Here is a 14,228-nt window from a genome sequence, read left to right on the forward strand (position 1 = left end):
AGGCCAATTAAATGCAAAGCTGGTCAATTCATGGCCTTAAACCTGCTTTTGTACAAGGCAGTTTGACATGGCAGAAAAGTAATTGGCGACAATTTTGATAATTGATCAATTTATTGATAATTTTTACAAAAGTTTCACTGGTTGCAGCTTCTCTAATATTTGATATATCTGAACATTTGCCACTTTCATAGTGTTTTTTTTTTTTTGTAAACTGTAAACACGTTGGGGTTTTTGAATGCTGGTCAAAATATTGGAATATGCTCACTTGAGCTGCAGGGAATAATAATGGGCATATTTCACAATTTTCTGACATTTTATACACATAATCAATTATTAAAGCAATTAATAGTCAGATGAATTGACAATTAACGATTACATCCTTACAATACTTCAATGGTATAATACTGCTTTACCAGAGATTTTCTGGTTGTTAATCACTTGGAGACATAATAATAATAATAATAATAATAATAATAATAATAATAATAATAATAAAAGCAATTTGATAAAACACAAGTTTAAAAGAAAAAAAACACAATATGAACTAAAACAATTCAAGTCCTAAAAGTAGAGTTTTACATTGGGCCCTGCTGCAAGACTGACAACCTGTCATAGTTGATATTGTACTTCAATAGTGCAATAAATCAAATGACATAAACTCATATAATACAGAGTAAACCTGGAGCTGGTGATCTAGCATTGGGTCAGACCATATGACAGGCCAGGTAAGTGATAAGAATGAATTATAAGAAACCTATGTTACTAAGAAATTTAAGCTACTGGTGCTGTAATGATTTGTCAGTTAATCCTTTGGTCGATTGACAGAAATGTTAGTAATTTTAACATGTCACCTCAGGTTTAGGTATTTAAACTTTCTCAGCATGTAGAAAAGGTATTTACCCAGACATTGAAATGTTTACATGGCAAACAGAAAAACAGATTCGTCTCATCTATGGACTTGGAAGACTTTCTGTTTAACACCATCTAGCATTGACAATGCTAACAGTAGTTAAACTCTAATTCTTAATCTTTTCTCACTTCTTTTAGTTTCAGTAAAATGGATGGTCTCTGTCTGATCTGTGAGAGGAGGAGTCTGTCTATCCCATTCACTCTCTCTTATCTTCTCACACTCTTAATGCTGGTGTCAACTGACAGTTTAACCAACATCTTACATTTAAAATGTGCATGAAATTAATGTGCACTAAAAGAGAGCTATCTAACTAAAACTTTACTGAATTCAGCTTCTCTCTCACATCACATAAACAAACTGAAATAAAGAGGTCAGGAAATTCACAGGGTGTATATATGTATATTTATTCATAGTAGACAAAAGAAAAGTCATAAAATGCTCTGCAGGTTGAACCTCCAGCAGAATCAGAGGAGCTTTTGTGGTTGACATGTTTGACAAATTTGAGAGTTTCTTTGTCTCTGTAGACAAGGGCGAGGGAGTTGTCCTCTGGATAAACTGTCAGAAGCTGTGAAGAAGAAGAAGAAAACAGGGCAATGATAAGTGAAGTGTTGCCCACACATGTATGACTACACTTCACTCTGTCAGCACTCACCTCCTCATCCTCTTCATTAGCAACATAACACGTGAAGCCCCCAAACTCTGACTGCCAGTCTAAGAAATGCAATTAAAGTTTTGTTACGATGTTGATTGACAGTTTGTTATTACTCTGTGTGTGTGTGTGTGTGTGTGTGTGTGTGTGTGTGTGTATTTACCTGTACAGCCAAAAGGTAAAACAAGATCCAGAGCGTACTCTGCCCGTGCTGCCTCTCCATCATGCAACAGAGTGTAGCTGCCATGAGACCATCGACGCAGTTCACCACAACACACAGGTGTGCTCGGCTCTAAAGAATACACACAGGTCAAAACACACACATATCTGTATAAACCTGTAGCTGAAGATACCAACACACACCTTTCTCTCTGCTTGCATTAGCTGATGGTGATTCGACTGAGGACCCAGTAGCTTCTCCATTTCCTGCGTCTTCTTGCTCCTTCTTCTCCTCTTTCCCCTCCTCTTTACTCTCTTCATCGTCATCAGCAGGACACAGGAAGTGCAATCGAAGGCCGGTGAAGTTGGAGAGGAGCAGGAAGAAAGCCTCTGAATGAAGCAGTTCCCAACATGCGCTCACACACTGAGGCAGGGAGTCCAGAGAAGCCGCTTCGCAGCACCTGAGTGCACACAGGTGTAATCAGTTGTAAAGATATGCTCTCCAGCACAGAAACATGTTAACAAGTCAGACGATCTGTGAGGTATGACCCACCTCTTATTGGGCGGACCTCTCCTCATCCACTGAATCTGAGCGAGTTGCAGTGCCTCAGCCACCTCCCTGAACTTCTCCTCCTGAACACCAACACATAATAAGTCAACAAGAACTCATGGATGCATGTGAGGCAGAGAAAGGGAGTGAGAGGTTACCTTCAGAAAGTCTTTGAGCTGAATTTCAGAGCTGTCCTCAAACTCCTCCTGAATCTGCTCTTGATAGGAAATGTCCAGGTACACTGGATTGACCCACTCCAGCAGCAGTGTCTCCTGTCAGCAACACAACAGACACACAAACAGGAATGCAGGCTGTCCATTAAAGCAGTAATCTGACATTTTGGGAAATGCACGTATTTGCTTTCTTTGCAAGAGTTAAATGGGAAGATCGACGCCTCACATCTGTCTGTTCAATATGACGATGAAGTCAGGAGACAACTGGCTCAACCATCTAGCTCTGTGTAAAACTGCAACATGCTGATATAGCATGTTAATCAGTGAGCTTGAGAGATGCTGGTGGGAGCACCTTCTGACTGAGTAAGGCTAGCTGTTTCCCACCGTTTCCAGTCTTTATGCTAAGCTAAACTAACGTTAACATTTAACATTCAGATGTGAGAGTGGTGTCGATCTTCTCATCTACCTTTCACATAAAAGCAATTACACGTATTTCCCCACAATGACAAACTACTCCCATGAAGATGGCCAAACTCACATCTCTCGGTAAGTGTGGACTCCTTGGGATGGGAGGCTCTATGTGGCGAGGAGGACGCTCCAGAGACGGTCCGTGAAACCAGCCACTCACAGACAGACGACACTTCTCCTGTGACAAAACTTCTGACACCTGGAGAACCAGAACATGCCCTAGATTTCAAGCCACAGTCGTGTCTCTGTTGTAACAGCAATTTACAGGGTTTCTACAGGCTTTCATGGTCACACCAGACAAAGTGTGAAAGATATCAGTGAGAAAGGGACAATAGGGGCTAGAGTTATTTACCAAGTGCAATGTTTTTTTTTTTTCACATTTTTGTCATTACTTCCTAGCAGTATATAACAATCATTCCTAATAAGAGAATTAATCATTCAGTATGACCTGGACCTGAATAAGCAGCAGAAAATGGATGGACAAATGAAGGGATGGGTAGACTAACTAACTAATTTTAGGTCAGAGGTCTGGAAAAATAGTACTGAGGATAATCAGGTTTTTCTGAAATCACATGCAAAAACAATGCAAAAAAGACCTTTGAGGAAACTTAAATCAGTGCTTTTTGGGACTTTTCAAGACCTGCAGAGACCCAGACTTTAAAAGCCAGAGCACTTATTCTCACTTGATGAAAAGACACTGGGGAAACTTCAAAGAGGACGAGCGTGTTCCAGCAGGGGACGAGCGACTTCACTATACTCTGCGGCTGGAAATTACCTGATGACAAAGATGAAAAATATACAAGATTTTTGTTGTCTGAAAGCACAGAAATACACACACACACACACACACACACACACACACACACACACACACACACACACAAGTGGGATACTCACCGTCTGTTGTGTAGAGATCGAGGGTTCCCCCATCGCTGCTGTGCCACGGAGGCACAAGATACAGAATGAAAGCGACTCGCCTTCCCTCCAATTCATCATCATGACACAAAAGAACATCTAGAAAGATGACAGAGTGTGATATGTTTAATAAAGGAGAAGTTACAGAGGAGTACTCATCATCATCAAAAGAGCCTATAAATCCTGTATATCAGCCCTTCCTTCTGGTGTTTTGGCACCAAACTCACCTGTGTATTCATATCTGGCACAAGAAATATCCACTGTGGGCTCCAGTTCAACCCCCAACACTTCACTGAGCCAGGAACGGAAACGCCCAAACAGTGCTGCCCTGAAAACAGTGAGACAGAACAGTAAACACAGTGAAATCCTGCATTCTATTGTATAATGACAATAAAACTCAATCTTTAGTGCTGTATAAAACAAAACATTCTCTAAGCCTCAGCTCACAGACAGATTGTTCTACTGCACGAAAGCCTACCATGACATTTTGTTGTGACATGAATAATAAATGATGACAAGAGGAGGCTGTTATTGTGCATTTAATTATGAGGTTTACTCTCCAGCACTGTAATTATTCAGTAGGTACAGCACCATATAATCATAAATACATGTATAGAAGAAATTATACGTTGCAGTCTCTCCACTGCATGTCATATTCATAAAGAGGAAAAGTCTGTACATTATTTTTAGTGTGTGAATCTCAGAGGTGCTGTCTTGGAGTCAGATTTGACACACAGCTCATATTCTCCTTGATTTCTGTCTTGGACTTGGCTCTGACACTGAACCTCTTAGCTCTCACTGCTCCATAATTCTACAATAACAGCCTTGTTGTCCGCTCATTTGTTTAAAAGCTGCAACATTTACACAGTTGTGATGACTTACAGTGTACCCGAGCCTCCTGTTCTCTGCCAAGTTCAGCTCTGTAACCAGACTGAAGAAGAAACTCTTTCCTCTCAGAGGAGGATTTCATCGACTGTCAGGCTCTCAGGTGATTAGCTGCAGCTGAACCCATCTTCCACAGTGTTCACTGTCTCAACATTAATGCTAACTTTGAGAGTCATCCGCACTAAATAAAGGAAATATACTAAATAAATGACAGACTCTAAACTCTGGCTCCACCTGGTGGAGCTGATACATACACCTCTAACTGTCTCACCACCCTTTGGGCAACATTAGCATCTCATTGTTTTGATTCTTATGCTGCAGCTTTTCTTATACTGATGCAAAACAAATAAACACAGAATTATCTCAGAAACAAAATGAGCGCTGATAAACATTAATCTATCTCAAGTGTCTGTTGAATATTTTTGGAATATGCTGTGTATAAAAAGTGCCAACAACAATGTCTATAATTGAATTGAAATGTTTTCGAGGCTGAACAGGATGTGTAGACCTCATCATGTGTAGCACATAATCTGAGCGCTGCGTTTTCAGTGCTGACATCAGTTGAAAGTAACAAAAACGTTGCTCTGACAATTTTAGCCATTCCCTCAGAACGAGTTAGAGTAGAAGGGGTTTAAAGTGCGGTGGCTCATTTTGTCAGGAGGGATACACACTTAGTGATCACTTTATTAGGTACACCAGTGTCATCTAATGCAATCCAATACAACCGTTCTGCCATACTTCTCTGCTTGTATGACACTTGTCCAGGTGACAGAGGTGTTAACTCAGTCGTATGTTTCAGTATTGAGGTGATGGTTTCAGTATATTTTAGTCCAGTACAACACCACCTCCAGCTACAACCTCAGCAATGAATACATAATATAATTTACATTCACATTTCAAACGTCACCAAAAACTGAAAATTTTTGGTGACGTAACGGACTTACGGTATTATAATGGACTTACGGTAAAGGACTTTGGATATTGTTGTTGTGTCATTTCATTTCATTTTATTTCCTATACTGTAAATTTTCTATATCTATTACTTCTTAGCTTATATTTGCATATTCTATTTTATACTTAGTTAGTTATTCATTCTGTAATTGGCTTGCACCGGGACCAGAGTAACCTATTTCATTTCACCTCATGTTCACATGTGTTGGAATGACAATAAAGCTCCTTGAATCCTTGAATCCTTGAATCCTAACATTAACAATGGCGCCATTCAAGTAAATGTTTCAGTAAGACACAACAGTGAGTGAGCATGCACAATACAAGAACTGCCTTACCAAAAGGTAATTTAGCTATTATTTTAAAATGTCTGCTGTGAAAATATTTCCTGTCAGGTAGAAAATATGGACTGCAGTAGAATAAATGTGCTTTAAACTATTCTGGGTTTTTGTGTCCATCACTGAGAGACATAAACACAAACACAACAATACAAGCTCCTGCGCGTCTCACCTCAGACCTGCGATGTGTGGCTCTGTTCTCTTCCTCAAGTCATCTGACTGAATGGGAACGACAACAAAGTGAAGGTGACATTAGACAACAACACAAAAACACTGGAACAAATGAATGAGAAGACAGGCTTGATGGTTACCTGTTTAAATTTGTAGAGATCGTTTGACTTCTCGTGGAAGTTGAGCCCCAGCAGTTCTCTCTGCAGGTTTTCTGCGAAGGTCTCGCTGCCGAGGAAGTTCTTGATGATGCAGTGAGGGAAAGGATGGCAGTCCAACTCCAGATCCCCTGTGTAAAAATAACAAAACACAATTTGTCTGACTGAGCTGTTTAACAAATAACTATAGCCTGACCAAAAGTGTCAGACCTCTATCAGTACGAACCGAACAAACATGTCTGTGCTCTCTCCTGGAAAAACAATTTAATGTTGACAGTGCTTCTAAATTACCTGAAACATATCTGAAATCACTTATCACAGATACATCTCAGCTCTATCAGCTGTTATCAGTCAGTCTCAGGGCAGCCACGAAACCTTACTTTTACCAAGACTAACTAGAAGAAACTTTGTGAAATATACTGAACATACAGTATGTGTACAGTATATACACTGTAGACAGTTTGGTCAACTCTCAATCCAGGTACAACTCTCCAAAACAACAGCAAAAAGTAACAGTAATGTTACTGAGCAGCTATGAGAGAGAGATAACCCAGTTGAATGGTTTCTGTGGTGGTATCTGTTATGAAGCTGGAGTCTTGCTTAATAAAGTTGTTGGAGAAAACTAGAGAGAGGTGTCAATAAAAAAAAACACCAAAACACAAAATAAAGCGCTGAACTGGGAGCAGTTGATAAGTTGGATTATTTTTCCAACCCGGTTATGTGTGTGATTTATGAAGTATGAAAGAGCAGGGAGCCCGGACAAAGCAGGACCCGGGGGTCTGTTTACTTTGCCTCACCCAGGCTGCAGCTGCTCTTCCGGCTCCACGCCTCCTTCACCGCTCTCTTGACCTGCTTGTCGTCCACAACTGAGCCAAGCTCTGCCGTTTCTTCACATCTCTTCTGCTTTTTCTTCTTGTCTGTTTTGCTGCTCTCGTCCGTTTGTCGTTTAGAGGCCATTGTGGCCAGTCACAGTGTACCCGGAGAGAAAAACCGGGTGAACACGCAGTTCACAATGTGCTTTGGAAACATTCACACCAACATGGGATGGTGTAAAACAATCCGACTGTCGCGGAGAAATGACGTTGTGAAAATTAGACTACTTATGCCCAGAGTACAGACTGTCAGGCAGCACTGGAAAAGTGACAAAAAGATATTGTGGCACTGTAGCTGAAAAGGTTAAGTGTCTGTTTAGTGAAGTACGTCTAAAGGAGAGGAGCTAATTTACTGGTAAATAAATGGGTGTGGTTAGATAAACATATAAACAGTTAAAGATTAAGCCCCAAAGGAACAGATGGAAGAATGAACTAAATCTTTCTAAATTTGCAAAATGTCTTCAGTGTCTGAGGTACAGAGAAGATGTACACCAGATATTGATTTGACTTTTTTCTGTTTCCTGCATACTTATATTTGAAAGCACTTTACCTTTAGTGCCTGAAACATTTGCACAGTTTTGTAATTAACTGCAACCCAACTACCACATGACAGGAACATGGAGTCTTCATGGTTTGGCCTTAGTGAGCTGTTTCACATTAGGATACTACTGTAAGTAAAAACATGCTTAAATGTCCATGTCCTGGTCCTTTATACAGTCACAGCATAATTATGATGATTTGCTTTCATCTGATTTGATGTCACAATATATAGTATTATACAATATTATACTGTTACCCAGTGTGTGCTGGGATGACTCCTGCACCCCTTCACCCTGGGCAGGATAAGCGGTTTAGAGAAAGGATGGGTGGATATTATATCATACAGGCTACAGTCAGAATGTGAGCAGTCAATTTTATTAACCTACATATGAAACATGACCCTTGTAACTCAGGGGCCCCAGGAAGACCTGGGTGACGTGATTTTACAAAATCCCTCTTCATTCTTTATGCAGCAATTTGACCAATGCATCCTTCAACAATCACAGCGTCAGCACTCACTGCAGTCTGATGCAGTGTAATGCATTTTGGATTTTGTGTTGCGGTAAAAGACAACAGTGTCCACCCACACAGTGCTAAAAATATGAGTGAAATATAAACACTGCCAGTATTGTTTTGTCATTTTCTCCATTGCGAACATACTGAAAACTAATACAGCACATATCTAACCTTAACTGAGATATAACCAAGTGTTGATGTAAATAATTCAATGAAATAAGGAGCATTTACTTGAAACAATTAAATTCTGTAATCCTAACTACAGTGAAGGGGCATATCTCGCTGCCTAGTGTCTAGGTAAGTGCTACATACACTTATGACTTCACAGAAAGATCAAATACTCATTTCAACCATTAGTGTGTTTGCATATTAACATCTCAGCCTCATGAGCTTCAGCAGTGATTCACACTGAAATATTCTGGTTTTCATATTCACTTTACTCTACAGTGGATATTTAATCACCAAGATGTCTGTTTGTCTTCTGCTGTTGTTTCATAACATTAGTACTTTCTCTTGTGAGTGAACATCTCAAACTTCAAGTACGTAATAAGGAAACTAAATAAAACAAGAAAAATGAAAAATCACTCCCCATAGAGATATTCATCCACTCTTTGAACTTTATAAAAACATACTCAAAGGACTGCTTTATTAAAAAGAAAAAACACAGCATGGTTACAGGTTAAAACACGAGGAAACGCAATGTTGTAATTTGTTTAATCAAACACTGGCCTCCCCTGACAAGACATAAAATCAGATTCTGGTCACACTGGGACTCCACACTACAAAAACTAGCAGTTTCTCAAGATAAAAAAAAAAAAAAAAAAAAAGACACATGACATTTTCATTTTCTTCTAACAGTATAAACACCCCTGTGGACTGTCAATATACCTGACATGACAAGCTCTTCTTTTGTGTCAGCTGAGCCAGAGATGAGTCTTTTTTACCACATTGTTTCTCATCTTGAGGCTTCGCTCAGACAGGGCTGCACTCACAGAGACAGCCAGGTGGACTCAGGTTCACTCCGCTTTAGTTGTAGATGAAGTTGAACCTAGAGAAAGAAATCATGGTCGTTGAGAGACAAACATCCTCACCATGATTAGTTTGATGTTACAGGACAACTTGAATCTAAGTGGCAAACTCCCCCACACTTTTACATGCTGCTGGTTTATTTCATATTAACATGATCTTTTCACTTTTATTTAAGCCCAATCTCTATCTGCAAACACTGTTCGTCTCCTTTTGCTTTATGGGCAGTATAAAAAGCAGCAGTGCAGGTTCACTTACTGAATTTAAAAAGTCTTTGTTGTTGTGCTCAGACACTTAATATCTAATGCAGCCAAAGCAGCAGTCTTTGTGCCTCCCTGCTGCCCACAGCTAAAGCCTAGACATATCAATGACTGACTACTTAAACTGCTTTAACTCAGCCACTCTGATGGGGAACAGGAAAATAGGAGTGGATCAGTTCACAATGGCCAAACTCATGCATAAGACACAACCAATACCTGCTCAATAGTTGCGGTAGACTGGAAATGATTGGTCCATATCCAGGAGCGTTGTCATACAGTTCAAACAGCGGCGCTGCCACCAGTTTATAGTTCTTGGGGACAGCAAACAGAGCTGTAGGAAGATGAATCACAGATTTCAAAACAAGAAGCAATGATACTTGGGGATATGTTCCCTCTCCTTTCAAATATACTTTAGTTTCCCCCCCCTTGTTTTCATCTATTAAAGTGAAGTTACACTGTGATATACTGACCTTTTTCCTGCAGCTGGACCAGGAACAGCTTCTTATGCTCCTTAGGCTTGGTGATGTGAGCTGGAATATAAGGGTACTGCAAACAGATGAACAACCTCAGATCAGTTCACATTAGTTCACACAGATATAAACTGCATCTGCATGTTCATGACTAATTGACCACAAAGACCAAAAAAATTCCAGAATGCATTTTCATATTTTCCTCTGGCTTTATGAAGCAGCAACCACCTGCAACATGTGGTCAGTAAGTGATGTGTTGCACTGATTTCTGCAGTCCAGTACTGATAAGCAGTGAGTCATTTCAGACATACCACCAAAGTTTTTCCATTGTCTTTAAGACGTAGACATTGTCCTTACATTAGGGTGTAACAGTATCGTCAATTTTGTCAAAGCGCGATAACAAAAGTGTCTCGATATCACTGTGGACCTGGACAGTAACAGACGATAGGTCTTCATGGAATAACTGTAATGAGAACTAGGGAAATGAGAACTACTGAGACCATCATCCTTTGCACTCCACTCACTTCCTCTGCAAAGCTACAGCAAAGCTGGTGGATGCTGGTGTTGGAGGTGAGGGAGAACAGAGCAGGGGGAGAGAGAAGAAGCCTCTGAAACTGTGGATGCTCCAGACTGAGGTTAGCTACACGTCAGGGAATACAACTGACTGCTTTTTGTACTTTAAAATGAATGCCTTGTTTATTGTTGAATGAACAGAATTTTTTTCCAAGTCTTCATTTGCCTTTTTTAATAATATCACAATAAACATACTTGTTATCGAGGTGTTACAATATCATGAGATTTTGATATTGTTACATCCCTTTCTGACATTAATGATATTCTTCAGTTAGCAATGAAAGTGAGAGTAACTGTGATCACAACCAACTCTTAGAATCTTACCTACATTTATGTGAATCTCTGAATCATAAAGAAAGAAATGGTCTATACAAGAGAATGTAGACAGATTTTAAACCCCAGTGACTTGCACAGCTAAGGAGAACAGTCTGACCACAGGCTTCTAAAAACATTTCATGTGTGATCTGTTAACGCTACACTGCTTTCAAATAAAATATGTGTGGGTGTTTTCTTATTGTCCGGGGTTGTCTATATGCACTGACCTGTGGAGGCTCAAAGTTGGGGCGCCACCAGTTGCCAATACAGTCGTCAATCACCCAGTCCTGCTTCACCCCGTCCTGCCGCCCGAGAATCTAACATCCAAACATAAATTAATATACGTAAACTCCCCCTCACAATTATTAAAGTGACAAGAAGCCTAAACTGTGAAGTGACGTAGCTACCTCAGTCATCAGGCGTTTCAGACCCTCCACCTCATCCTCTCCTGGACTCAGCTCTCCACCAGGCCTGCAGGAGAGCAGCAAACTGTCAGACAACTCCTCAGTAAAAAAAAAACACCTCTGCTCAATCACACAGGAGCCTGTGAACATCAACTACTCACAGTTTAAAGAAAGTGGTACCCAGCTGCAGAAGTAACACATGAGGCAACCTGTGTTCATGGACAATGAGGACACCCTCCACTGTCCTCCGCATTCCCATTTTATCAAACTCCTCTCGCATCCGCTGGAACCGAGCTGCCACTGAACTGTCCTTCTCATACAGAGGCTCCTTAGTGCCAAATGTGTAGTTGGTAAGAGGGTATCTGAAACAAAATGTCAATGAGCATGACCAGAGATCATTACACTGTGATACATAGCTATGAAAAATAAAGCTATAACACAGTAAATTAAAAATCATATTGTCGTTACTGACTCATCTACTGCCTTTTTTTTTGGATGGCTGACTTCTTAATCTTAATGTCAAAAAATTTTGCTCATCAAAATTTCCCAGAACCCAAGGTGATGTCTTCAAATTGCCTCTTAAATCCCCAAAACAGTCCAAAAACTAGAGATATATAATGAATTAAAATTAATTATAGAAAATCTGCAAATTTGAGAGACTGATAATTAATTTTATGGCTCACGAACAACTATTTCCATTATTCCATCAAGCATTATGTAAATAATGAAACATGCTTATCACAATTTCCCAAAGTCAAAGCTGCCATGTATACATTACTTGTTTTGCCCGATCAATCAAAAAGTCAAATATTTACTTTAATATTATAAAAGACAAAGAAAACCAGCATATATCCACATCTGAGAAGGTGAAACCTATGAATATTTAACACATTTGCAATGAATAATTAAAACAATTTTTAGTCTTAGCCCTGATTAAAATCACCATCTTACCATCTTCTAAAATGACATGATTGAGTGAAATGTGTCAGATGACATTAACTTCCCATATATGATATATGTTATGATTAGGATTTTCTCAAAATTTTACTATGACTATAGAAATGACTATAATTCTTGGAAGTGAACAACATTCAAGCCTATATATTGCCACATCATTAGACATGGCTGGATTAACTTCCCAGGAGCATCTAAATGTTCTGGGGCTTTTGGCTGTTGGTCAGACCAAGAGCAACTTGAATATGCTGATATTTTGTTTTTCACTATAGCCTGACATTTTATACATTGATCAAACAGTAACTAAAGATGAATGTGATTGTTGACTCTACCCTTACAGGTCTACACTCAGCACATGGACAGATTAACCTCCTGAACGGCCTGTGGTAAAAATGTGTTGTTGGGCCCCGCTGTTTAAAGCAGTTTCATTATTTCTCTGAGCACCCAGGTCCAAACCAGAACTCCACAGCTGAAGTGATTAGATGATTAATCAAAAAGTTGGCAGACACAGAACTAATTTGAAACAATTCTCATCATTGATCAACCTTTGGAAGCATTTTTAAGCAGAAACGCTGACACCAGCTTCTTAAACGTGATTATCTGCTCAGTTTCCAGTTTCTGTGATGGTAAACGTTTTTGGGTTTTTGACTGCTGGTCAAATTAAAAAAGCAATGTACATATGTAGACATGGGCTTCAGGGAATACTGGTGGACAGTTTTCACTATTTTCTGTCAAAAAACAAAGAGCTAACTGAGCTAATGCGACAGGCTTTTATATCCTCTACTGTCGGTCGACGGTGCACGTTAACTACCGGGCACATGTAGATACTGATAGCAGCTTCTGGTGCACTATTTGCTGCTGGTGCACATGAACTCACAGGTTGATGGTCCTCTCCAGGGTGAGTGGTTTAGCGGGCCCGCTTATGTATTTGTTCCCAAACTGAACGGCACCACCGCGCGGCCAACCGGTAGACGAGCGACTGGGAGGCACCACCGACATCTCTAACGTGAACACGACGAGACAGAACCCTCTTGCAAATGTGCGTCGGGCGGTAGTTGGTTTGAATCTCACTGAATGGTCGAAATAGCAAAGGAAAATCTCAATAATTCTGCGGACAGTCCACAACAATTTCTCCCCCGTCGTTTCCTACGGCCCTCCTCTTCCGGGTGAAGTGCGCTTTTTCCGGGCGATATCTCCGCCAGCGACACCTGCTGGTCCGAATGATGAACAACCGAGCAGATCTCAACAAGACCCAACAAGATGGGTGGAGATCACAGCATCACACTGATAAACTTCTACCTCTAACCACAGTCTCTATTATTGCTCTTTACAGATGAAGGAAAACTCATTTTAGAAGAAGTGTCGAAAGGGCACAACAACAATAACAAGGTGGATTAATATCAAAACACCACTTGTTCCTTTTCATAGTTTGCATCAAAACATTTGCATACATTTTCATAAATTTCCTGTAGGTAACACAGTATGTGAGAGGCTTGTGTAATAAACATGACCTTGTTATAATAATTATGATCAGTAATTTGTGTCTTAAGCACAAATGAGTGGCAGAATGTTACACATGGTGTAGATTTCAAGTCCCTTAGTGCAACACAAAGTATATATTTGTGTACATGAGTTACAGATGAAATGATAGGCATAAAATTAATCTGAAAATATTTTGTTAATTTAGAAATGACTTTAATCACAGCAAGCAGCTCCTCAAGTGTGAGGATCTGATACTTGTCTCTGTTTAACATCACAGTAAACTGAAAATCTTTAGGGTCTTTTGAAACAAAATGATATCTGAATGTGTCACCTTGCATTTTATTTTTTATTTTTTTGCTGTTTTCTGACATTTTATGAACAAACTGTTTGATGAATTGAGAAAATAATTGGCAGCTCAACTGTGGATGACAGTTTCTTACAGCCCTAATGTGAGTCAATTTTTGACAGATGAGTTTTATGGTAACATAATTTGCT

At 39.8% G+C, this 14,228-nt stretch overlaps 2 protein-coding genes across 2 annotated transcripts; both read right to left on the reverse strand.

Annotated features, from left to right (window-relative positions):
* Positions 1–1,289: 1,289 nt before the first annotated feature.
* Positions 1,290–7,387, reverse strand: ogfod1 (2-oxoglutarate and iron-dependent oxygenase domain containing 1). Its single transcript, XM_018668073.2, has 13 exons — positions 7,119–7,387; positions 6,307–6,452; positions 6,168–6,214; positions 4,052–4,152; positions 3,807–3,923; positions 3,593–3,684; positions 2,980–3,108; positions 2,427–2,540; positions 2,272–2,351; positions 1,923–2,179; positions 1,723–1,851; positions 1,563–1,621; positions 1,290–1,475 (listed from the first exon to the last, which is right to left on the reverse strand). Exons 1-13 carry the CDS (start codon positions 7,276–7,278, stop codon positions 1,314–1,316), a joined length of 1,593 nt encoding a protein of 530 aa, XP_018523589.1. The 5' UTR covers positions 7,279–7,387; the 3' UTR covers positions 1,290–1,313.
* A 1,479-nt stretch (positions 7,388–8,866) lies between these two features.
* nudt21 (nudix hydrolase 21) lies at positions 8,867–13,426 on the reverse strand. Its single transcript, XM_018668067.2, has 7 exons — positions 13,129–13,426; positions 11,459–11,659; positions 11,301–11,364; positions 11,121–11,210; positions 10,006–10,081; positions 9,752–9,866; positions 8,867–9,297 (listed from the first exon to the last, which is right to left on the reverse strand). Exons 1-7 carry the CDS (start codon positions 13,248–13,250, stop codon positions 9,276–9,278), a joined length of 690 nt encoding a protein of 229 aa, XP_018523583.1. The 5' UTR covers positions 13,251–13,426; the 3' UTR covers positions 8,867–9,275.
* Positions 13,427–14,228: the final 802 nt, after the last annotated feature.

The sequence above is a fragment of the Lates calcarifer genome, linkage group LG2 (assembly GCF_001640805.2).
Source record: "Lates calcarifer isolate ASB-BC8 linkage group LG2, TLL_Latcal_v3, whole genome shotgun sequence".
In the NCBI taxonomy this organism is placed as follows: domain Eukaryota; kingdom Metazoa; phylum Chordata; class Actinopteri; family Centropomidae; genus Lates; species Lates calcarifer.

Coding starts and splice junctions, on each gene's coding strand:
- ogfod1 (XM_018668073.2), bottom strand. CDS start 7,278: ATGGCCTCTAAACGACAAACGGACGAGAGCAGCAAAACAGACAAGAAG. Junction 6,215..6,306: donor ATCTCTACAAATTTAAACAG/GTAACCATCAAG, acceptor GTTCCCATTCAG/TCAGATGACTTGAGGAAGAG. Junction 4,153..6,167: donor CCACACATCGCAGGTCTGAG/GTGAGACGCGCA, acceptor CACTGTTTTCAG/GGCAGCACTGTTTGGGCGTT.
- nudt21 (XM_018668067.2), bottom strand. CDS start 13,250: ATGTCGGTGGTGCCTCCCAGTCGCTCGTCTACCGGTTGGCCGCGCGGT. Junction 11,211..11,300: donor TGAAACGCCTGATGACTGAG/GTAGCTACGTCA, acceptor TTTGGATGTTAG/ATTCTCGGGCGGCAGGACGG. Junction 10,082..11,120: donor CCAACTTTGAGCCTCCACAG/GTCAGTGCATAT, acceptor ATCTGTTTGCAG/TACCCTTATATTCCAGCTCA.